Here is a 24,463-nt window from a genome sequence, read left to right on the forward strand (position 1 = left end):
ATTTAAAGGCCCAATTTAACGTTTATTTCATTTATGAATTCATAAGATATTTTACCACTGTAAAAAGATTCCAAAGCATTGTACACTTAAATTAAACCAAAGGAGAAAGTGGAACTGCAATAAAATCAGAAAATAACAGCAACAGTAAAACAAAACCATTCATGTAAGCCTTGAAAAATAAAGGTGGTGTAGTATGGCACCAAAATGAAGACAGCATAGGGACCCACAAATATGTCTGTGGAGGATATTCTGTAAAAATGGTATCACCATTTTCTCTGGTCACCTATGAAAATGGGTACCTTGAGAATTGAGATCTTAAATACCAGCCAAGTTAACATGGGGAATAGTAGTCATTCAGATACTGCGGTCTAAGTAATTTTAATGCTGGGGAAATTTGCATATTCCAGTTTGATACTCTGAACCAATGGAAGTTTCTAGGGTTTTTTCCCCAGAGGCCCAAATATAACCCATTACATTAATCTAGTTGGAATATTGCAAAAACATGAGTAATGAAGACAAATCCATATTTGTCCTTGATAGTCCATAGCTGTTACATAATAAATCTAAGCTTTCTGCGTACCCAAAATAAGGGCCAAGTTGACCAGCACTCCCTAGTTGCAACCCTTCTATTAAAGGGGAAACAATCATCCAGGGAAAGCTAAATACAAACTCCTGGTTCTGTTGGACCACCTATCAGTAACAGTTCAGCACTTCCACTGACTCTCTTGACTTAGATGTAAAGGAGAAGTGGATATTCTCCATCATGTCCTCACCAATTATCTCCAGCCAGTCATGGCTGGGTAATGATAAAACAGTAGAAAGTTGCATGACTGGTCCAGCCCATGTAGTGGCAAGCCTAGACATATAACAGCAACACCATGGGCTGAACATAAGGAAAAATAACTTTCATACCAGTCCTGTATTGCCTAAAGAGCATCCCAATCAAATTTGTAATTGTATGCATTTTATGTGTGTTGGTCACAACATAAGGCAAAAGTGCACACATACTTCAATTAGGACTGAAATCCTTAAACAATAAAAATCAATAAAACAAATAAAGACATTAGCAACTGATACTTGAAAACGTTTGACCACAGAAGCCTCACTCACAACAAATATAGCATACACTAATGCAACCTATGATCACTGAGTAATGCATGCATGTGGTATACAAAGGTTCTAGAGCCCAAAGTTTTTTTGTCTACATTAGCCACCTATCAAAGTGTCTGGCACAGAACAAGTTTAACAAAACAAAGATTTATAACCAGTAAATCACTGATTGTAAAATGCAGGGGCATCACAAATGACTGCTAGTAAAAATGTTATATCCCCCCTCTGCACAAAGCAGCATATGTTCTGTATTTGAAACTCTCTTATTTTAACAAAAGAACCAATATAAAATGTTTTAGGGTTCTTTAAAAAATTTTATTGATGCATTTTCGTATTCTATCCATCTGTAAAGTTTGGCTACCTTAATGACTATGGGCCCCAAGTACAGAAACAAAGAAATCACTATGAAATGCTGGAAACTTTAGCCTATTGTATTTTTAATTGCAGTGAGTTAAACCGATTGGTCAGATATATCAGACAGATGGTTCATAAAGCCAAGTTACCATTTTCAGTGGGAATGATGCTTTCATCACAAAACCAAGCTAAAAAGTACTATTTATTGGGATTTCTTCTTTTTCTTTTATTCTATTATATTTACAGTGCAACCTTCTAACACTGACAAAACCTTCATTCTTTTTCTTTTCTGTTATATTTACAGTGCAACCCTCTAACACTGACAAAACCTTCATTTAAGAAGCTCAGGACTCTTCTCCCAGTTAGGGATTTGAACCCTGATCTCTCCAGTCCTAATCTGATTTCTGTGGATCCTGTGATCATAGAATCATAGAGTTGGAAGGGACCTCCAGGGTCCAACCTCTTGCAGAATGCAGGAAACTCACAAATACCTCCCCCTAATGGTTGGTCCACAGTACCAATTATCTATCTAGATATATCAAAGATTTCAGGTTTTCATGGCTGGTAACATCATTAGGGTTTGTAGAAACTTTCAGGCTCAAGTGCCGTGTTCTACTGGAGAAAGTTTTTCTTCCAGACGATGGATAGAGAACGAAACGTCTGGAAGAAAAACTTTCTCCAGTAGAACACGGCACTTGAGCCCGAAAGATTCTACAAACCCTATCTAGATATAGATAGGTTTATCCTTTCCACCCCCCAACATGGAGATTTTAGTTTCAATAACAGTAATCAACCTTGGCAAATTTTGTACTGTAAAGAATGAATAAAAGGGGCATGCAGTGACTGAGGATTATATGAGAGGACTGCACTAGCCAAGGGGATTTTTTGATTTGTTTTCTCCTTTGAATGGCTACCTATATCTGCTTCCAGTGTGCCATGCAGTGAACTGCTACTGCTATAAACTCTTACATTGGAAATAAAGTGGCCCATAAAGCCTTAAGAAATGAAAAAGTCAGCTCAAGGTTGTGGAAGGCTCTTTTTTTGGAATCTGGCCATGGTCCTCATCAGGCCTCAGATTCAGCAGGAGCTCACAAGAGCGCAGCTCCTGAATCTTTCTGATAGTTCCCCCTCTTCCTCCCCACCTACCTACTTTGTCCATTGAATAGTAGGTGCAGCTGCATAACAATCCCTGGATTAGAAGAGCAGGCAGGCAGGCAGCCAGGCACCAGGAGTTTTGCCACTCCCCCCCCCCCCCAGCAGCCCTCATTAACCCTTGGAGAAGCCTGCACCACCCTTTCTCCACTTCTCATGTGATTTTCGGTGGCAGGTGACTTGCTGGCCTTTTGAGCCGCACAGAGATCTCTAGCCAGCCCAAGCAGGCCACACTCACCCAGGGCTCTCATTTCTTGCATTGGGTTGCTTTTGGCTGGGAGGGGGGCATATGCTAATGAGTTATGCTAATGAGCTCCACCACCTATTTTTCTACAAAGCAACCCCTGGTCCTCATTCAGCTTTAGATATGCTGCAGCTGGTTTTTCAGAATTCTAGAATCATACAATTGGTACTGTGGACCAACCATTAGTTGCCCAAGTCTCCATCTTGTACTTAATTAAGACTCTGCACCTGAAAACCTTGGATTTACTATAACTGAATTGTATCACTACATTAAATAAGGTAACCTAAGTAATCACTGTTGTTGCTGTGGACAGCATTCAAAGGATTGGATCCAGCCTAAATCTGCAGTTTCCACCAATACCTCCTTCTCACTGCAGACCTCCTCCTGTTATTCCTTAAGAGCAGAATTTCATGGAAATTAGTGGGCTGCAGTGGGAGCGGGAGGTCATAAAGATCCATTCTGCTGTTGTAATATTTAGTCTGGATCCAGCCATAGTCTGTCAAAAATACTGCCATATGGGGTGATGTGAAGGCAATATTCTCTCTAGCTCTCCATCACAAAATAAAAAATAAAGGCAGCACTAAATGCCATCTTCAATAACAATAAAGTATTGGATTCTTGAGAAAAAATTATATTTCTTGAGTTCTAAAGGCTAGGCATTTGAGTGGAATGTAGCACTCTAAACCCCCTTAGGTGTTTATTATTATTATTATTTAAAAACAAACTTTTATTTGCACTCAGAATTTATTGCCTTATTGTGTATAACTTTGGCATTTGCTTTTCACTTTGTCAAAGAGCCAGAATTGGATTAGGGAATCATTGTGGCAGACCAAAAGATGCAGGGCTTAAAGAGGCTAACCTTCGCTTGTTCCATGATGTTAGCCAATTACTCAGAATAAAAAAGTGGGAATCAGAACAGTAAAATAGACTTTTGCCAATATGAATATAGGCAAGGCTATAATTTACAACCAGACTTCATCTGGGTTTTGGCTGAAGAGAATGCTTACTTTGGAGATAAAGACTGCAAATAAGAAGAAATATTCAGAAAGAGCAACCCCAAATGCTGAGATGGAATTTATTCAAGAAAACTGGCCTGGTTGCTCTGGCCTGGATAGACTAGGCAAGCCTATTCTCATCAGATCTCGGAATCTAAATAGGGTTGACTCTGGCAAGTACTTGGATTTACTATATGGGAACCCTTCAAGGATTACCAGGAGTTGGGAGGTGGGGGTGGGGGCAGGTTTTATTCAGTCCCCTTCCTGAATATCCTCCAGGTCTCCAGTAGGGGTCAGTCACCAGAGGTTCCCATGAGTTCCAGGTGTGCACGTGCACATTCACATGTACACATTCACACATGCTATATATATATAAAGAAAACTGGGCTGGTCAAGATATTCTGCTGGCCCCAAAGGGCAACACACTTCTTTTGATATGCAGCCGCCAGCTGGCAGCTAAGTGAACCCTAGTGGCCCTCAAAGACTCATACTGAACTGAGCTTTAAACAAATTTTTAAGGATAGTTTATTTTTGAGAATCGGCATCTGAAAAGATAAGCAGCAGAGCGGGCTGCTGTGCCAAGTGCCCAATCCAGACCAGGGCCTTATGGTAATTTACCAATGCTTCTAAAATGGCATCAGAAACTAGAGTGTGGACCTGTGGCCACCAACACTTGCAGGTTTTTTTCATAATTTTGTTTCTATGAAGAGGTTCCAGAACTCTGTTCCACCGCGTTTCCCCCCCAAAAGCCATGATTTTAACTAAACTCTAATTTAAAAGGTAAAGGTAGTCCCCTGTGCAAACACCAGTTGTTTCTGACTCTGGGGGTGATGTTGCATTATGACGTTTTCACGGCAGACTTTTTATGGGGTGGTTTGCCATTGCCTTCTCTAGTCATCTACACTCCCTCCCACCCAGCAAGCTGGGTACTGATTTTACCAACCTCGGAAAGATGGAAGGCCGAGTCAACCTTGAGCTGGCTACCTGAACCCAGCTTCCTCTGGGATCAAACTCAGGGTGTGAGCAGAGAGCTTGGACTGCAGTACGGCAGCTTTACCACTCTTGATTGATTGATTGATTGATTGCACTTATATCCCGCCCTCCCCAAATGGGCTCAGGGCTGCTAACAACAGTCACAATTTGATGACAGATTCACTTATACCAATAAAACACTATTAAAACATTAAAATATTAAAACAATTTAAATACAATTTAGATGGCATTCTATCTGGTTTAAAATAATTTATGTTGATTCTGTGGGGTGAATAGTACACACTCCTATAGATGTTAAGAGTATCTCCAGTTAATTATTAAAAGCCTGCCTGAACAGATATGTCTTATAGGCCTTTGGAATTGTGATAAATCCCACAGGGCCCTAGTCTCCTCAGGGAGGGCATTCCAGAGGACAGGCGCAGCCACGGAGAAGGCTCTTGCCCTTATAGTGGTCAGACGGGCATCCTTTAGCCTGGGGATCTTTAATAGATTTAACAAATTTGATCGTAGTGCTCTCTGGGGCTTGTTTGGGGAATGGTGGTCCCGGAGGTAGACAGGTCCCAAGCCATATAGGGCTTTAAAGGTCATGATCAGCACTTTAAACTGGGCTTGAAACACTACAGGCAACCAGTGCAATGTCTCCAGTACAGGTTGGATGTGCACCCATAAAGGCAGCTCCAATACCAACCTGGCTGCAGCATTTTGCAACAGTTGCAACTTCCGGGTCTGAGTCAAGTGCAGCCCCATGTAGAGGGTGTTACAGTAGTCTATTCTCAAGGTGACCATTGCATGGATTACTGTATCCAAGTTGCTGTGCTCCAGGTATGGAGCCAACTGTCTTATCTGCCTAAGATGATAGAATGCAGATCTGGCAGTGGCTGCCACCTGGGCCTCCATAGATAATGAAGGCTCCAGGAGAACCCTTAAACTCTTGACCTTCGAAGCTGGTACTAAAGGCACCCCATTGAAGGCTGGTAAAGGGATCTCCCTTCCCAGGCCACCTCAGCTTAGGTATAGAACCCCCATCTTTGCTGGATTCAGTTTCAGTCGACTTTGTCTGAGCCATTTCACAGCACCTTGTAATGCCTGATCCAGATTTTCTGGTACACAGTCAGCCTGGCCGCCCATCAGGAGGTAGAGCTGGTTGTCATTCGCATATTGGTGACATCCCAGCCCATAACTCCAGACAATCTGGGTGAGGGGCGTATATACAGGTTGAGTAGTGGGGAAAGAACCGCCCCCTGAGGTACCCCACACATTAGTGGGTGTCTATGAGACGACTTCTCCCCCACTGCCACCCTCTGTCCCCGACCTTGGAGAAAAGAGGTAAACCATTGAAGGGCAGAGCCTTGAATCCCCATGTCGGCAGGGTGGTGTGACAGCAGCTGGTGATCCAGATGTCTTAGGAGATCATCCAAGAGGGTGACCAGTACCGTCTCCGTCCCATGTCCCGGGCGAAAACCGGACTGAATGGGTCTAATGTGCACTCTGTGCCACGGGGCTACTTTTAAACTCTAATTACCTGTGCTAATTAGAGACATTGAGAGGACTTATTGCTATGCCTGCCAGAGGTCTTGATTTTGGGACTTAAAACATCATCTTTCATAAAAATTACAATACTTTAAAAACTTTAATATATCTGTATGTGATCTCTATATCACTGTATTTCTGTATTTGCTGCTAAAAACAAAAGTATTATTCTTTTGGTTCCAATGAAGTACACAATTTCCTTATCAATTGGAGAAAACAACAGGAAGAACAGCCCCCCTGCTCTTATCAGCCTCTTTATGTGAGGATAGTGTGACTCATCTCCAACTTCTGCATACCAACCATAAAAGAGACAGAACAGAAACTTTGACAGGAACTTTACTCAGCCACCTCCCTGATTATGTGCATTGCGTGTGTCATGTGATGTATAACAAGACCCTTAGAAATGTCAGTTAAACTGTTTTATACTAAGAAGGCAAGTAGAATTTGACACTCTTGGCAAAGACTTGCCAGCACCTGGTTTGAGATTGTCACCATCAATGCTGTGCACCATAAAGGTTCATATTAAAGCTGAAACGTCTCCACCTGCTGAAAGATAGAATCAGGTGCTTAAAGGTACCTTTATGTAATGCCTTGCTTTTAATGTTCCAGAAATAAAACTTAAAGAGTATCACAAAAGATAAAATGATGATTTTAAAATTTTGGTCTAATAATGTAATTTGATCCAGTTGTCATTTGGTGTTGCACAAGCATACTTCTTCAGACAAGAAGACATACTTCTTCTTTGCTTGTCTGAAGAAGTATGCATGCATATAAAACCTCACATTCTGAATAGAACTTTGTTGGTCTTAAAGTTGCTACTGGAATCCTAGTTTGTTCTATTGCTTCAGACCAACACAGCTGCCCACCTGGAGATATTGGACTGGTAGATGGTGTTCAATTCGAGATCTGTCAACTAGGCCTGACTGCTTGCTACTGCTCAGCAGCAGCCACCCTATGGAAGCCAGCATGGTGTAGCAATAGAACTTCAGAGAAGGGTCTACAACAGGGGTATCTAATTCATTTGTTAGGAAGGCCAGATCTGACATAAATGGGACTTGTGGGGCCATATGTGTCATAAAATGTAATGCCAGGTAGTGAAGATATAAACTTTATAAAGGACTCAAACAAACACAATTAACGATATTTTAAACTTAAAATACACACATGCTTAAACCTCTTGCAATATTTTGTTTAAAATGGAAAGGTGGGGGAATAGTGGGATTTGGCAACGCAATTTTTGAAATAAAACATCACGTAATAGCACAAGGATCACAACAGAAATTAAAAAAAACATAACATGTTCTGAGCCTTGGAAAACATGAACTGGCTGGGCATTGCAAGCTTCTCCCCCCACCCACGTCTACTCAGTTTGGCAATGGCTCTCCAGTGTAATATCCCCCTTTGGTTGTGGGATCCCAGGTTAGAGTACTCATTAGGCACCAGGTCCATTCAGCAGAGACAAGCTGGCTCAAAACATCAACCCCTTATTTGCTAGGGCACAACTCCAGCAAAAATAAGTTTCAGCTGGCCACAGGAATGCTGAAAAGTGATTCTGAGCTTCACTCTATTGAAACACATTGCAGCACAGACAAAGTTGCAAGGAAAACATGGCATGGATTTTCCATTAAGGTCTCTGGGCCCAGATAGACTATCTGGGCCCAGAGACCTTAATGGAAAATCCACTCTGCATGTTCTTTGCAGCTTTGCTTACTGCTGCAGCCAGCAAAGACAAAGAAGTAGCTGGGAACTTCGGCAGCCTTGGAGTTTAAATGGTTGAGGACAGGAGAGGGAAGAAGAGGGAGAAAACAGCACTGCAGGCCTAATTAAAGTTCTGGGCGGGCCGGTTCTGCCCCATTTGACACCCCTGGTCTAGGAGACTCAGGTTCAAATTCCCATCTTGCTGTGGAAGCTCACTGGGTGATTTGGGGTCAGTCATATACTTTCAGGTTAACCTACCTCACAGTGTAAGCCAAAATGTCCTCAAAAGAGGTTGAGGAATTGACAGGTGGGCACCTTTGGCTTAAAAAGGATCTAGAATCTATGTATACAGGAATCCACTTCCAGAAATTATTGCTAAATTTACCAAGGACACTAATTAAGTAAAACAATCATGAATTTATTACAGAAAATATAGAACACACATACAAGACAATAGACTCAGGGCGTTTTCACACTGACCTTACTCGGGAGCGACGTCCCTCTTCACTGCGCAGCGTCTGCGCGGATTTCGCAACTAATTGCTCCGCAGAACCTGGAAGAGCTGCAAAGTCCCGCGGCTTTTGCGTCGCAAATGTAAACTGGCCAAAACCCAGTTTACATTTGCAACGCAAAAGCCATGGGACTTTGCGGCTCTTCCAGGTTCTGTGGAGCAATTAGTGCGAAATGCGCGCAGATGCTGCGCGGTGAAGAGGGACGTCGCTCCCGAGTAAGGTCAGTGTGAAAACGCTCTCAAATAACATACATACAGACCTAATAAAAATAGAGAGAAATGGATAGAGGTAACATAAGGATGGACAAACAGGGTGATAATTACCGATCGTAGTCTTCAAGGAAGGCTCCAATGGCGACAAACAAGGACTAGGGGGAAGGGGTCCCACAACTGGCCAAGAATCGGGGATGTATCTAAACAGCAGGAATGGGGTACTGCTAGATGTACGTTTGTGGGGAGTTGGGACTGTGGTTATAAGGACTACCTTGAGCGCATAGGGGGTAGGAAGTACAGGGGAGGATGACAGGTGGTCAGCTGGTACATGACCTCAGAAAAAGGGGAGTCTCCGCAATGACCATAAGTGCTGGACTTATGCGGTAGCCAATAGCCAGTTTATTGGGGACACCTGATTGGATGCCCATACCTGGCCAATGAGTAGACCTGGCCCTGGTTACCTGATTGGACTTCCAGGTAACAATGGGCCAAAGGGGGAGGCTCCAGGATGACCATTAAGGGAAAGAATGGGAGAAATTATTGGGGTGGAGGTGATTAAAAGGCTATAAAAACTTATCTAAAAGGTGACAATAGATGGAATCCACTTGCCTGGACAGTTCCAGGCAGCGCAACTTCTTCCACTGCAACGGCCAAAATGGTGACCGCACGGAGCGACTGGAAACCCATCTTTCCTCCTGTTTAGCACTCTTCCAGAGACACGGAGTGCTGCTGCAACATTGTGGCTGTTAGTATTCACATAAGTCCCTTACATTCTGGTAGACAAAACCCATGTTCTCCTGGCAGATGTGTGTGAGTTGATCTCCAGGCACCCTGGCAACCAAATGGGTGACTACGATGTTCTGAAATTAGGGGTCTTGTTCTCACAACAGGGTTGTTGTAAGGAGAAAAAAAGGAGGTGAGGAGAATAATGTAGGCTGCTTTGGTCCCCACTGTGGAGAAAGATGGGGTATAAATATAATAAATATAGCTGAAGATGTAAAACGATAAAGGTAGTTCTCTGAAGATGAGAGACGGATAAAAGGTAAGAATGAGGCAGGGCAGGCGAGAGGATATTGGGATTACCAGGGGGAGAGAAAGAGGAAATAGTGTGGGGAGGGGAGTACAGGGTGAAGTCTTTGGGGGATTTCCTACCATGCAAATAGACTTGGCCTAGGGGCAGCACAATCAGGCCATAGTTTTCCTAGGTAGAGGTTGCTGAAGGGAGGCCTGAAGACAAAGAGCAGATGTGAGTTGGGTGGCTGGGAAAGGGAGATAGAAACAGGGAAAGAGGCTTTCAGGAAAGGGAAAGAGGAAGTGCATGGGAGGGGTAATGAGATACCCCCTGCAAGTCCTTGCAGGTTCCCACTTGTATATTATAGTGCCTAGAAACTAATTGCACAAAATCTCATGTAAGTGAAACACGAGTGGGCATTCAACAAGACTGACTTTACACAAGAGGTTACCACTGGGTTTTTTCCCCTTGCATTTCCACTTATACAAGGCTTAGTACAAGTAGAAAATTTGTCCTGGATCCCATCCAGAGAGGTTTTCCTTCTGTACTATAGAGGATGGTGACTTTTCTGTTATCATAAATGGCAACTTTAATTGATTTGGTATGGTTCTTGTTGTTATCATTACCATTTTAGCCCAAGCAACAACACTACATTTCACTCCATTCCCAGACAATATGTGAAGCTGAGTCTGATTAAAGTTTTTCTACAGCACCCAGGAGCATCTACAAACATTACGTTTCTGTTTTTCTGTTGAAATGAACTGCATGAACTGCCTCTATTCTTGTTAGTTTGGACTTGGTTGTGTTGTGTTGTCTCTTTATACTCCCTCACCCACAAATAACCCACAGTATCAGCTGAGCACTATGAGATACCCAGTTCAGTGGCAGAAGTTACTGATGGCCTTCTGAATAGAGGTGACGCATGTGCTTTGGTGTGTGCTGGATTTGCCAGAGTTTGGTTCATAAATACTAAAGCTGTACACAATTGCAAACTATGTCTATTTCCCTGGTTCAGGGAACTGCACATATCAGCAGGATCATGTGTACAGTGCACTCCCAATATGCACAGTTGCCAGACTCCCAGTACTCTATTGACATAAGGTCTGAAATGTCGGTGTGTGTGGAGTCCTCCTTTACACAGCATGACAGGAGCAACAAGCCAGCAGGTGGCTCTATCTGACAGGTCAGGTCAGAGTAACCTTGTCAGCAAGCCGGTTCTGGCTGGACAATGACTAAGGGAAAGTACCTGCTGGAGTCAGCAAGAATATGGACTGCCTTGATTGGCTGATGTACATATATAAGGACTGCATTGCCTGTGTATAGGTCTCTCACTCGAGAGGTGATGCCGGCGGAGCACTTTGTCGCTCAGATCTATGTTTATCACTGCACTAGTTACTTTGTATATATTCTGTAAATATACTGTTTTAATACTAGGTGCTGGTGTGTGGCTCACCTTCTTACCGGAGCTCACTATTGTACATTTCTCTGTTCCTCACTCTGCACACGCATGCACCAATAGGGTTATGGGCCCAGCACGCTTCCGCCGCGCAGAGGAGTGTTGAGAGTGTTGAGAGCTGTCCGGACGTTGTGGAGGAGCCGGAGGTGAGAGACGCTGTGGAGGACAAAGACAAAGATTTCCAGCTATCTCTGTCTGAGAGCGAGGGGGAGGACGGCAGCCAGCTGTCTAGAGGAGTCAGTGAGATGGCTCAGCAACAGCTTGCCGTGGCCGTGGAGAAACTCACGTCTGCCAACTATGCAGTTTGGAGCCTGAGGATGGGAGGGACGGTGGCTCAGTGGTAGAGTATCTGTTTGGGAAGCAGAAGGTCCCAGGTTCAATCTCTGGCATCTCCAAAAAAGGGTCCAGGCAAATAGGTGTGAAAAACCTCAGCCTGAGACCCTGGAGAGCCGCTGCCAGTCTGAGGAGACAATACTGACTTTGATGGACCAAGGGTCTGATTCAGTATAAGGCAGCTTCATATATATATGATGGAGCACTTCCTGAAGCGTGAGGGTCAGTGGCTATACGTGAGTAACCCCCCTGCTGCATTATCTCCAGCCGAGACTGTGTTGGCTGAAAAAGCACTTGCTAATATAGTGCTGGCTGTTGGAGATGACCAACTTTTCTATGTGCGTGGCAAGGACTCTGCAAAGGCTGCGTGGGATGCACTCAGTGGTGTGTATGTTAGAACTACTGCAGGCTCCCTAATGGCCTTGACGCGCAAGATGTTCCGCATGCTGATGCCGGCTGGAGGGTGTGTGAGGCAGCACATCAAAAACTTAACAGACTGTTTTGTTGAACTTGAGACCCGGGGTAAAATTATTGCTGATGATGATAGGGCGTACATACTGTTATCATCTCTACTGCCGGAGTTCTCGCCGCTCATTACCTCGTTGGAGACGGTGGACGTGGCTGCACTAACCATGGAGTATATGTGTGCGCATCTTTATGATTTCCAGGAGCGAATTGCAGCTGTAATCCATCCAGGAGTGTCGGCTGGTGACCGTGTGTCTGCAGGAGCGTCTGGGAAAGTGTCAAGGCAGGAGCCGGTTTGTGCTGCTGGCAGGCAGCCAAAGCCTGAGTTGGAGCCAAGAGCGTTGGCAGTGAGGCGTTGCTACAGATGTGGATCTGCATCGCACCTCTTGCGTGCCTGTCCCGAGGCAGGGAGGCAATGTCGTCAGGGGCAGCGGAGACAGAAGACCACAAGCAGCCGTGAGGAGGAAGCCCAGCTGGTCACGTCATCAGCAGCAAGTGCCGGGTCGCAGTGGATTTTAGACTCCGGTGCTACAAGTCATCTCTGTTATGAGAAAAGCCTGCTGAAAGATATTGAAAACTCCAATCTCTCCCACGTGCGATTAGCTGGTGGGTCATCTGCTGCTGTGGAATGTGTTGGGAGTGTTGATTTTCCCTTGTTAAGGTGCACATTCCAAAATGTATTGTGTGTTCCCACTCTAAGATTGAACTTACTTAGTGTCAGTACTTTGATTGATGATGGCTTTGAAGTACTGTTTAAAAAGGAATGTTGTAAGATTCTTGGAGGTGGGGGGAAGTTGCTGGCTACTGGCATCAGGGCTGAGAATGTGTATGTGATTAGAAGTGAATCTATCCATGCAGCTCAGGTCACCAACATGCCAGTGCATGACAGGTGCATTCACCTAATTCATCGTAGGCTGGGGCACTGTGGGTTTCACGCCCTAAAGAAAACCCTGCAAATGATGCCAGATGTGAAAGTCAAGCCGTGTAAATGCTTTTTAGACTCCCAAGTCTGTAAAAAGACAAAAAGCAAGGCTTGTGCTGTGGCAAAGCAAAGCACTAGGGAGACTAAACAGGCTCTAGAACTACTTTATCTAGATGTCCTGGGCCCTTTTCCCAAGAGCCATTCGGGGAAACGGTTCTGTTTAGTGGTAACCAACGACCACTCAAGGTTCTCATGGGTGTTTGCAATGGAACATAAGTCGGATGTGTATAAATGTTTCACACAGTGGGCAAAAGCTGTGGAAAGGCAGCTAGACTTAAAGATAAAAGCCGTTCAATCAGACCGTGGAGGAGAGTTTACCTCCAATAACTTCAAACATTGGCTAGAGAGCAGAGGGATTGCTCAGAGACTAGCAAACCCTGCAACCCCACAGGAGAATGGGCTAGCAGAGAGGCATGGTGCCATCCTCCAGGGATACATGTATGCAATGTTGGAGGATGCTAGTCTACCATTTGTGTATTGGGCAGAAGCCATGAATTCTGCAGTTTATACATACAATAGAGTTTGGACTAGGGCTACGTGTGACATACCTTATAGAAGGTTGTATGGAGAGCTGCCTAACATAAAGTTTTTGAAGGTATTTGGTACCCAGGCATGGGTTAATATTCCCTTAAAGAACAGAAGAAAGGGAGGTGACCGGGCGGTTTGCTTGACTTTCCTGGGCTACGAGCCAGGAACTAAAGCTTATCGGTTTTGTGATAAGAGGGCAAAAATCACCTACAGCCGTTCTGCTAATTTTAATGAACAGCGCAGCTAGCCAAGACTGCACGGCTCTGAGAGCGCAACTGTTTTGCTGCCGTGTGCAGATAACAGTTTTGGGGCAGAGCAAAAAGAGATAAAACAAGAGCCGAAATCTCCAGGTCAGGAGGTGGTAACAAGTGGGCCCAGTACACGGGTGTCCTCCAGAACAATGAAAGGCATTCCTCCTGCGAGATATAGGTGTCCAGAAATAATGCTGGTTACTGTGCCTGAGCCTGAAGGGTTTAAAGAGATGTTAAAGAAGAAAGCAGCAGTATGGCAGGCTTGGTGTGCAGAGCATGAGGCACGACAAAGGGAGTCTGAGACAAAGCATCAGAACTCAATGTCAGACGAGGACTATGATGAAAATGAGTACCTGGGTTGAAAGGGAAAAATGACAAAGTGCAAAAAGTATGATGATAATACTGCTGACTGGTGAACAATGTAGATGCATGTGAATGAACATTGCAGACATTGTAAAAGTTGTAAGTGTTGTAAAATGCCTGAATATGCTGTGTACGTCGGACTAGGAGGTGTGTGTGTGGAGTCCTCCTTTACACAGCATGACAGGAGCAACAAGCCAGCAGGTGGATCTATCTGACAGGTCAGGTCAGAGTAACCTTGTCAGCAAGCCGGTTCTGGCTGGACAATGACTAAGGGAAAGTACCTGCTGGAGTCAGCAAGAATATGGACTGCCTTGATTGGCTGATGTACATATATAAGGACTGCATTGCCTGTGTATAGTTCTCTCACTCGAGAGGTGATGCTGGCGGAGCACTTTGTCGCTCAGATCTATGTTTGTCACTGCACTAGTTACTTTGTATATATTCTGTAAATACACTGTTTTAATACTAGGTGCTGGTGTGTGGCTCACCTTCTTACCGGAGCTCACTATTGTACATATCTCTGTTCCTCACTCTGCACACGCACGCGCCGATATGAAAAGGGCTATAAACAATAGCAACAGTAGCTGACTTAGTTTGGCCATTCTGTTTCCACCTGGAATATTCCAAAGGGGGATTCAAAGTTATCATATAGTTATCCAAATATGCTAATACTTCACACCTGAATTTTTCCCTCTTTCTCATTAGGTCAGTAAGACATCCAGTAAATTCATGTGCAATGATGGGATTAACAAGAAAACACTAAACAATGCCTATTAATATATGGAGAGCGGCTGTTGCCAGAGCTTAAATTGAGACTTGCTTTAATCACATACTCTAGAAATAAGCTGCGTGCTGCCTTGCCAGGGTTTTAATAAAGGGTTTCATCTTCCAAATTAAAAAAAACAGCCCCTCAACCTTGGCTGTGTCACTTTAAACAATAAAGAACAGACAATAATTCTTGAAAGAGCCAGTTGCTTGTAAAGAGGAAACACAGAGTGAGCAATTACTAGTTTGCAATCACCATGAGCATTGCTCTCTTCTCTATAGTCTCCTTTAAAACACCATCTTTTCTGCACCTGGCACTTCAGTGAAATGGCAGCTGAAAGTGGATGCAGCAACTCGTTGGTAATAGGGTTGCTCCCCTTCCTCCAGGACCAAGTGGCCATTTTAGTGGCTGCAGATGTGAAAGGAAGAATGGCTACTCCTAGGTAACATTCTTCATTTGGTAATTCTAGGGCCCTTGCTGTAGTCAACAGCTTGAGCTCTTTTAATTCACACCACTGCCTCCATGATAAAAGGTCTCAAGAAAGCTTTGATAGCTGGCTCCCCCTCCCCTTAAGACTGTGAACATGTGGAATGGAAACTCATGGCTTTTGAATATATGTTTACTTTAAGGGCATTTTTTTCCAAATGAGGGTTTTCTCCCCGGTGCTTTTCTGTATTAAAAAGATATGCCTTGTCAGATCTGTATTTGCTGAATTAATGCAAAAAATCTCCGTTAGAACTCTGGTTCTCATTAAAGTGTTAAAACGGCAACATTGAAGGGTAGCTTAAAAATCAGGTGCATTTAATAAAACTCTGTTTGAATTGGCACACACACAGCTCCCATGTGTTTTCTAGTTAGCTAGTGTTGCAAGTTTATTATCTCTGTTACTGATGGTTAAATGTTACTTCAGTCCAATAAAAATAGGCATCACTTACCATTTTTATCAAATGTTGTTTCAGTAAATCCATGGCTAGATTCATTAAGTAAATGTTAGGAAGCAAAAACAACACACCTATTACATTTATGGTATCTGGAAGAACAATTTCATGCCTGTTGATCAGATAAGGGTGTGGAGAGACAAAAAGCAGTTTAAAAGGAAACTTTCACTGCAATGTTTACATAAGGCTGTTAATTCACATTGCAAAATGGAGGGGATCCATTTGCAGAAATACCAGGAATTTTGCTAAGTGTGATTGTCTGGCATGTTACAGATTCAAAAAACCATATCTCATATACTTAGGCAATTAATGGAGAATAAACTTTTTATGAGCTCCACTACAAAAAAAGTCCTCCCCTCCATCTGAACCTAGATTGTCCCAATCCACTGATGCCAGTGGTAGAAAAAACACATAGTGCAACTATAAAATCTTGGCTTCAGTCCTGCTATCTCTGAAGGATCTTAGGTAGCAGAGCTAGGGTACCTGTCTGAAACAATGGAGAACTGCTGCTAGGCAAAGTACTAGATAAGGTAGATCCCCAGTGAGTACTAGGCAGCTACATATGCTATTAAGTAGGTGATTACATAAAGAACAACAAGGGTGCCTTCCCTGCAGTTGAATGTCATTGGAATCCTACATAGGCGTTGTTTCTACTAATTCAAATCCAGATCAACAAAACGTTTGAGATGAACTAGATTATTTCCTCCCTTCCTAGTAAAATGTTGGTTCTTAACTTGACCATTAGAGATCACAGAGCTGCAAATGGGGAAATTCTGGCACAGGCAAAGATCTTAAAATAAAAGTACATTAAAACAAAATTTGTTAACGACAACAAGAAGTTTGGAACTTCCAGCTGGCAATAGTGATGCAAAAAGATCATGATTTAATGTGAAGTGATCATAGATAACTGTGATGGTTGTTTCACAATAATAAAGCTGGGGTTTCCTAACAAACAGGAGTAACAGTTCTAATATTATGCATCTGTTTTTAAATGTCTGTCTCATTCATACTTTACATTTTGAGGTATATACCTAAAAATTTAGCTGAAGGGGCCCTCTGTGTTCATATAGTCTGATTCCCTCATATGCTAGCTTGTTTACCAGCTATGGTACATAATATCATTTCTACAGTGATGGCTTATAGTATTTCCACTCCCACGGCTCCCTTGGGACAAGTACCCCAGCGTGTTAGATAGAAAAGTAATATCAGTGAAACACTGAGATTTCTATTAATACAGTGTATTAACACAGAAGAAGGATTCATAAGAGCCAAGTCAGTTTGGCAAACAACTTCTTTATAACTAAAAAAACCAGAATTGTACCTTCTATTAATTCAGACTGAATTATGAAAAATAATTCATATACCTTGTTTGGATGAAGATAATCAATACTAGAGTTGGCTGTTGGAAAGCAGTAATTATGCTTGTAAATGGTTCTATAGATATTTTCATAAAGGTGGCAGAATCCAGTGTTTCTGTGTTACCTTTGCTTCTGTGGACATTTTGTTTCTCTTTCAAACTAAACCAGTCTGAAATTCAGTTACTAAAGTTTGCAAGGGAAATGGACAATCCAATTCAAGCCAAAGGAAGAGCATTACCACATTTCATATAACTGAGTCTAGTGTCATGAGAACATAAAGAAATGAAGGTCATCCTTGAAAGGGTTTAGATCCAACAGAACTAGATGTGTTTTTGGAAGGAAGACATTCACGGCTCAGTAGCAGAGTGATAACACAACAAAACTCCGAAAGGTTACCCAGATACTTTGGAGAACTTTAAAAATTGCTTCCAAACCCAAAAGAAAACATCAAATGAAGTACATGAGTCATAAGCAAACCACTAAGCTATCATGTTGCATAGCTCTCCACCTGCCAAAGAGACAATTCCGGTGGAACAATCCAAAAGCAAAACATTCCCCCAATTAAGATTGCCCTGAGCAAAGCCTGCAAGGCTTGCCCAAACAAATATTGAAGAAAATAAAAGCTTAAAATGAAAAGGGATTTTCTTACAACGATATAATATTATAGGTTGATTATATGCTGGTTTCTCAGACTCTGCACTTCTTTAGCCTCTTTTAGGGCCAGTCAGGATCTCTGTAGAACAAAGGAAGCTGTACCTGGTTACAATATTTTTGTTATATTTGGAAGCCCTGATTGGGATGTTGCTAATGAGCCTCACTCCAGCCAGTGGGGGAGAGGAAAAAGAGACAGCAGCAACTGTAAGCTTCTGTACATCTGTCTTTGGGAAATAGTTTTTACAAGGCAGTGCTAGCTGGTAAAGTACAGTTACCGGTGTAAGACAGCTGGCTTAAATTGTCCCTGAACGACCAGTGGTTTCCAGGCTGAAAAGCAGTGCCACAGATGCTTGGAAGGAGTTTGCTGAGTCAACCTGCATTATTGCTCCTGCTGCCAATGCTAAAGTGCTTGAAAAATTGGTGGTTGCAAGAGAAGAGAATGAGCAGTGGAGAATGCAGAAGATGCAATAAGGAACCTGATACAGTGATGAGGCAGTGACCCCAATGTGTCATATATACAACAGCAACAGAATTTGCAAGGAAGTAAGTGGATGAGAGAGTGTCATGCTTACAATAAATATGCATATGAATGACTCGTGGATTCTGGTGTTACATTTGGGGATCAGAAGGGGAAGATCAGGGAAGGTTTCTGCAGGCACTGTGCCATATGGTTGCCAAGTCCCACCTGACTGCTGGCAGGGGATAGATGGTGTCATAGAGTTTTTACTGACATGCTAGAGTGCCCCTGTGCAGCATGTCCAGCACAGTGATGCCACTTCCAGGTGAGGTCATTGCACCAGACATGTTGGGTGCTGACGGAGCTTTTTTAGAGTGGGGATCCCCCCCCCCCCCGCCAGCCAGCTCTGTACTGGTGGGTTGGAGGCCCCAATGTAAGCCCGAGCTCCGTCCTCCATCTTTAATGGACTGTGTTCACTCTGGCCCAGGTGCCAGATTCCCTGGACTCCTAGTTGCTATGGACAATGTATCTGTATAAGCACATACATCCTGCTATATTGAACTCTCAGCCTTTTTTTAATTCAATCAATCAGAAGGGCAACAGCCTGATATGGACATTTTATTTTGTATGGGGCCAAGCAGCAAGTGTTCCAGCAAAGGACTTCCTGCCTGTTCCAGCCATGGCTGCGACTATGTGCACCTCACTTGCATAGAAAGTCTCCTGATCAGGCTTTCCCAAGGATGCCATGCTACTGGGCTGCTGTCAACTGAAGACAGCACTCAAAAGCAGCCTTCACCAGAAGCCATAATGGACGAGATCCTTCACCCATCTTGTTCCTGCTCAGCGCCATAAGAGTAAAGCAAGAACAACACGTTCTCCAGACGCGAGATGCAGATGGAAGAAGCCAGCTGCTAACAATAGAGCTTGCTGTCACGCCCAAACATAATAAAAAACTGTCCCTGTCAACAATTTAGGAAAACGCCAAATACAAAAGGAGAAGCCCAAGGAAACAATTGAGGACTTATCCTGTCACACAGATCACCCCATTGTGTTAGCTATGGTGTTACAGTAGATGACAATTTGATGCTAGATTGGCCAATCCTTTTTCTTTGTTAAAGTTGGTTTGCATTAGGTGAACCCATCATGACCCACTAATCTTTTCAAACTCCAGGGAGCCTGTCCCTTTCGGTGATGTCAAGGGTGTCATGCAGTGTCATAAGTAACATGATATCATCGCCTGAGTGAAATATTTGCCTTGTATTTGTGAGTGATTTCCTAATAAAACCTATTTTAATTTACCAAATTCTCATTATTGACGGGAGTTCTTGGGAGTCCACCTCCTATATACAAAGGTTTTGACCCTGCTTTCGTTGGCCTTCCTTGCCCACCAAACTAATTCCCCAACCTCTTAGAGGGCAATTTGGCTCACTCCAAAACCAGAGGAACCCCTGCCCCCAGTAGGAGTCTGGGAACCCTACTGTGTCACCAGTGCTTTTTCTCTCAGAATGGTACTGCCTATTTAATTCAATGGCAATAAAATGTTCTTTAAGACTTATCTTACCTTTGGTTTCCTCCCAATACACTGGCATAAAAGTGTCAAGGCCTTGTATCCCTCATCTGAGAGATCCTCCCAGATGCATCTAAGACAGGAGAAATGGTTCAGGGTTTTTTGTTGTTTTTGTTTTTGTTTTTGCAAAGGGAGACATGAAAACATTAACATCTGGGAGGAAAATATTTCAAGCATCAGGGTAACGTTTCTTGTGCCTACATGCTAATTTTGCTTATAAACAGACTCTGCTCTCTCCTACTTAAGTCGCGTATGAACAGAAGATTATTGTTTTTCCTTGCTACCAGTACTATTGCTTTTCATGAAATTAAAGATGTTGAGACATCTCAGAAATATGATCCTTGCTCATTTTCATGTGGAAAGCTCTGATATTTCCTCTTCACAAATTTCATCTGGTTTGTTCATGTGTTTCATAAGAGCAAAAATATTTGCCTCTGTCCACTTGAGTTTTCAGTAGTTTGGCTGGCTGTTTTTCAGAGGATACAGCCAAAATATTAGACTTTTTCCATTCTGGACATATTGTACATCACTGGGGGGAGACATGTAGCCTCCACTTCATCCCCCAACCAATCTGCAGCATGTTTTTATTTATATTTAGATATTTATACCCTGTTTTTCTCTTTAACGGAGATCCAAAGTGTAAAGTACTGGGGTCGGCGCAGTAAGAGACCAGAGTTGGAGAGTGATTTCAGCAAGAGTGATTTCAGCAAGCTTTACTTCAGGAACACACACACAGACTGAGCTCTATTCAAACTTCCCGCTCCTTTATACAATTCTTGCCCCCTTCTGATTGGTCCTTAACTATGTACATGGATTGGCTATTTACAGGGCCCTAAGGGCCTATCAGGGTACAGTATGAGCCTAGATGTTGATTGGCTACTTATGTTTCAATCCTTCCCCTGATTGGGCACGCTTAGGCCTTCTCTGGAACCCTGGTGTGGAGTACAAGCTTTGGCTTGTTCAGCTTCCCTCCAAAAGTAACAGTTCCCTCCAAAAGTAACAGTTCTCCCATTTGAGCCTAGGACACAACACCCCTCCCCCCATAGTTCCAGCTACCAGGTGACATAGTCCTGGAGATATGCCGGAGGGCGGCGGTCTCGTGTCGAGCATCGGAGCTCCGAGGGGACTGGGCGTTCCGACTCGGTTGGTGGTTCCGCGGCTGCAGAGCTGGAGACATCTGGGACGGCGGCCTCGGGAGACCTGGGTTCAGCTGCGCGGTCGGGGGTCTCCTCCTGCTGGGCCGAAGCGGGCTCCACGGAACCCTGTTCTGTGTCAGGCTCTCGGGGACTTACGTTGTCCGGATCTGGAGCCTCTGACCTTGGCTCCCCGGCAGGCAGGCGACCTCGGAGTTGGTCGATGTGTCGCCTCAGGAGATGTCCACCCTCCAAGGCCACTGCATAGGAGACCAGTCCGGTGACGTGGTCCACCTTTCCAGGGAGCCAGGCGGGGCCAGTGGTGGCATAGTTCCGTGCCCACACTGTCTCACCTGGGTAGAACCCTCTGGGGGCTTTAAGGTGTTCCGGCGCCGGTCGCCTGTCTGGGGCTCGGTCAGGGTGCAGCTTGTCCAGCAGGGTGGTGATGCGGCGGCCCATGAGAAGTTCGGCTGGACTGCGACCTGTGGAGGCAGTGGGTGTGGTCCGGTAGGCCATTAGGAAACATGCCATGTCTTTTGGCCAGTCTGAGGGGCCCAGACGGTTCAAGGCCTCCTTTGCTGTGCGCACCATCCGCTCTGCCTGGCCGTTGGTGGCTGGATGAAACGGGGCAGAGCGAATGTGCCTGATGAGGTTCCTGGCCAAGAAATCCTGGAACACTGCGGATGTGAATGCTGTGCCGTTGTCGGTGACGATGGTCTCCGGCAACCCGTGGGTTGCAAAGATGGCCCTCAGAGCTGTGATGGTCGCCTGCGACGATGGCGAGGGCACCTGGACCACCTCCAACCACTTGGAGTATGAATCCACTAGTATGAGTAGAGTCCGCCCATGGAAGGGGCCAGCAAAGTCCATATGCAGTCTTGACCAGGGGGTTTTGGTGGATTCCCATGATTGCACTGGGCCATGTGGGGGGTCAGGCCTTGACACCTGGCATGTCGGGCACCTTTTAACCCAAGCCTCAATTTCTGCATCAAGGCCGGGCCACCAGACATAGCTCCGTGCGAGAGCCTTCATGCGGACTATGCCCGGGTGTGCCTCGTGCAGGGCTCTCAGCACTTGGTCTTGCAAGGGTTTGGGGATGACGACTCTGTTGCCCCATAGTAGGCAGCCTTTGTGGGTGGATAGTTCGTCTTTCCGGGCTGCAAACGGAGTAAATTCCGGCCCAGTCGAGCCCTTGGGCCACCCCCTCCCCACCCAGTCCAAGACACGGGAGAGGACTGGATCACGAGCGGAGCGGGCAGCAACATCACGGGCGAGCAATGGCCTGTCCGGAAGCATGTCCATCAGTAGGATCTGATGAGCCGGGGCTGGATCAGGATCCACGTCAGGCAAGGGCAAGCGGCTCAGGGCGTCAGCATGGCCCATTGCCTTGCCCGGGCGATGCACTAGGGTGTAGGTGTAGCCGGCTAGAAAAATGGACCAACGGAGGACCCGTGGGGACAACACCTGAGGGGTCTGCCGGTCCGATGCAAAGAGGCCCAAGAGGGGTTTGTGGTCCGTATAGAGGGTAAAGGGCCGGCCGTAGATATAATCATGAAATTTTTTGACGCCGGCCACGACTGCCAACCCTTCTTTGTCGATTTGGGCGTAGTTCCGCTCCACCAACGAGAGGGTCCGCGAGTAGTACGCGATAGGGACTTCGGTCCCATCAGGGAGTTGGTGGCCCAGAACTGCCCCCACGCCATAAGGGGATGCGTCGCATGCAAGGACCAAGGGCAGGGTCTCGTCGAAATGGGCAAGGATGGAGTTGGACATCAGCAGGCCCTTGATATCCTGGAAGGCTTTAGCGTGCTGGCGGCCCCACGCCCAGGGTCGGTTCTTGTCTAGAAGCCGGTGCAGGGGTTCGGCCACCGCTGCCTTGTGGGGGAGAAAAGCATGATAAAAGTTTAGGAGGCCAAGGAAGGCCTGGAGTTCTTGCTTGTTGGTGGGCACTGGAGCATCTCTGATGGCACGCAGCTTGGCGTCGGAGGGGTGGACCCCCTGGGCATTGATGGAGAACCCCAGGAATTCCACCCGATCCACGCCCAGGAGGCACTTCCCCCGTTTGACCTTGAGGCCGGCTGTTTCAAAACGTTGTAGGACTCCTCTAAGGCGGGCGGCAAATTCTTCAGGCGAGGCTGCCGCGATCAGCACATCATCGAAGAATGGAGTGACTCCGGGAAGTCCTTTTAAAAGAGAGTCCATGAGTTCCTGGAACAACCCCGGAGCCACACTCACGCCAAATTGCAACCGCTTTACTCTAAAGGCCCCCCGGTGGGTCACAATTGTTTGGGCGTTGGCTGTGGCCTCATCCACCGGCAGCTGTTGGTAAGCTTGGGCCAAGTCCAACTTGCCAAAAATTTTTGCGCCGGCTAGGGTGGCTAAAACGTGGCTGATGATGGGCACAGGATATGCGTGGGCCTGAAGAGCCTTGTTGAGGGTGCACTTATAGTCTGCACAAATCCGCACTTCTCCACTGGCCTTGACTGGAGTCACGATGGGAGTTTCCCAGGTTGCGTGGGTGACAGGCTCTAGTATTCCCTGTGCAATCAGTTTATCCAGTTCCTCCTCAATTTTAGGCTTGAGCGCGAATGGAACTCGCCGCGCTTTAAGCCTAATAGGCCGCACTGTGGGGTCGAGGTGTAGTGTAACCGGGGGACCCGTGTAGCAGCCCAAGGTGCCATCGAAAACGGCCGGGAACTCTTCGCAAACCTTGTTAAAGTCCACTCCGGCAGTCTTATTGACCCCCCTGATCTCTATTCCCAGGGGCTTGAACCAGTCAAGACCCAAAAGGTTTGTAAGGTGATTCTTGACCACTAGCACTTGTATCTGGCCCTTGAACCCCTTGTATTGGACTGGGACCGGGCCCACTCCCAAGATAGGCACCTTATTCTTCTGGAAGTCCACTAAGGTAAACCCCGGGTCCCTGAGACGAGGCCTCAGCCTGGTGGGGATTTTAAAAAATGTCTCTGCCGCTATAATAGATGATGCTGACCCAGAGTCCACCTCCATTTGGCAGGGCACCCCCCCGATCCCTACATTGACCCGGATTTTGGAGGGCCTGACTGGCGAGGGTAGGTACTGTACCGGGTATGGGTGGGCGTGGAGAGCGTCGGTCTCGAAGTCTGGCTGGCCTTCGGAGTGCGCAGATCTTTGCGGGACGCGTGCTCGGGATGTGGATCTGCAGGCACAGGCGATGTGGCCTTTCTTGTTGCAGAGTCGACAGGTGGCATTCCGGAATCGGCAGGTCTTTCGCTCGTGCTGGCCCCCGCAGCTTGCACATGCAGGTGGTGTCTTGTGTCTCATGCCCTGTGGGGCGTGGGTGGTCTTCCTTCCTGCTGAACAATAGCCGGTTTGTAGAGCTTTGTCCTCGTCTGAGTCCTCTGTAGATGGTTCAGGGTTG

General features: G+C 45.5%; 1 protein-coding gene across 1 annotated transcript; it reads right to left on the minus strand.

The window, feature by feature from the left end:
* Window positions 1–21,483: 21,483 nt before the first annotated feature.
* Window positions 21,484–23,886, minus strand: LOC132575491 (uncharacterized protein K02A2.6-like; the record flags this gene model as incomplete). Its single annotated transcript, XM_060244294.1, has 4 exons — window positions 21,484–21,517; window positions 21,620–22,582; window positions 23,171–23,357; window positions 23,430–23,886. Coding segments are annotated over 4 exons (1,641 nt in total), but the record flags the coding sequence as incomplete, so codon positions are not given.
* Window positions 23,887–24,463: the final 577 nt, after the last annotated feature.

Source organism: Heteronotia binoei, chromosome 7, assembly GCF_032191835.1.
Source record: "Heteronotia binoei isolate CCM8104 ecotype False Entrance Well chromosome 7, APGP_CSIRO_Hbin_v1, whole genome shotgun sequence".
NCBI lineage: Eukaryota > Metazoa > Chordata > Lepidosauria > Squamata > Gekkonidae > Heteronotia > Heteronotia binoei.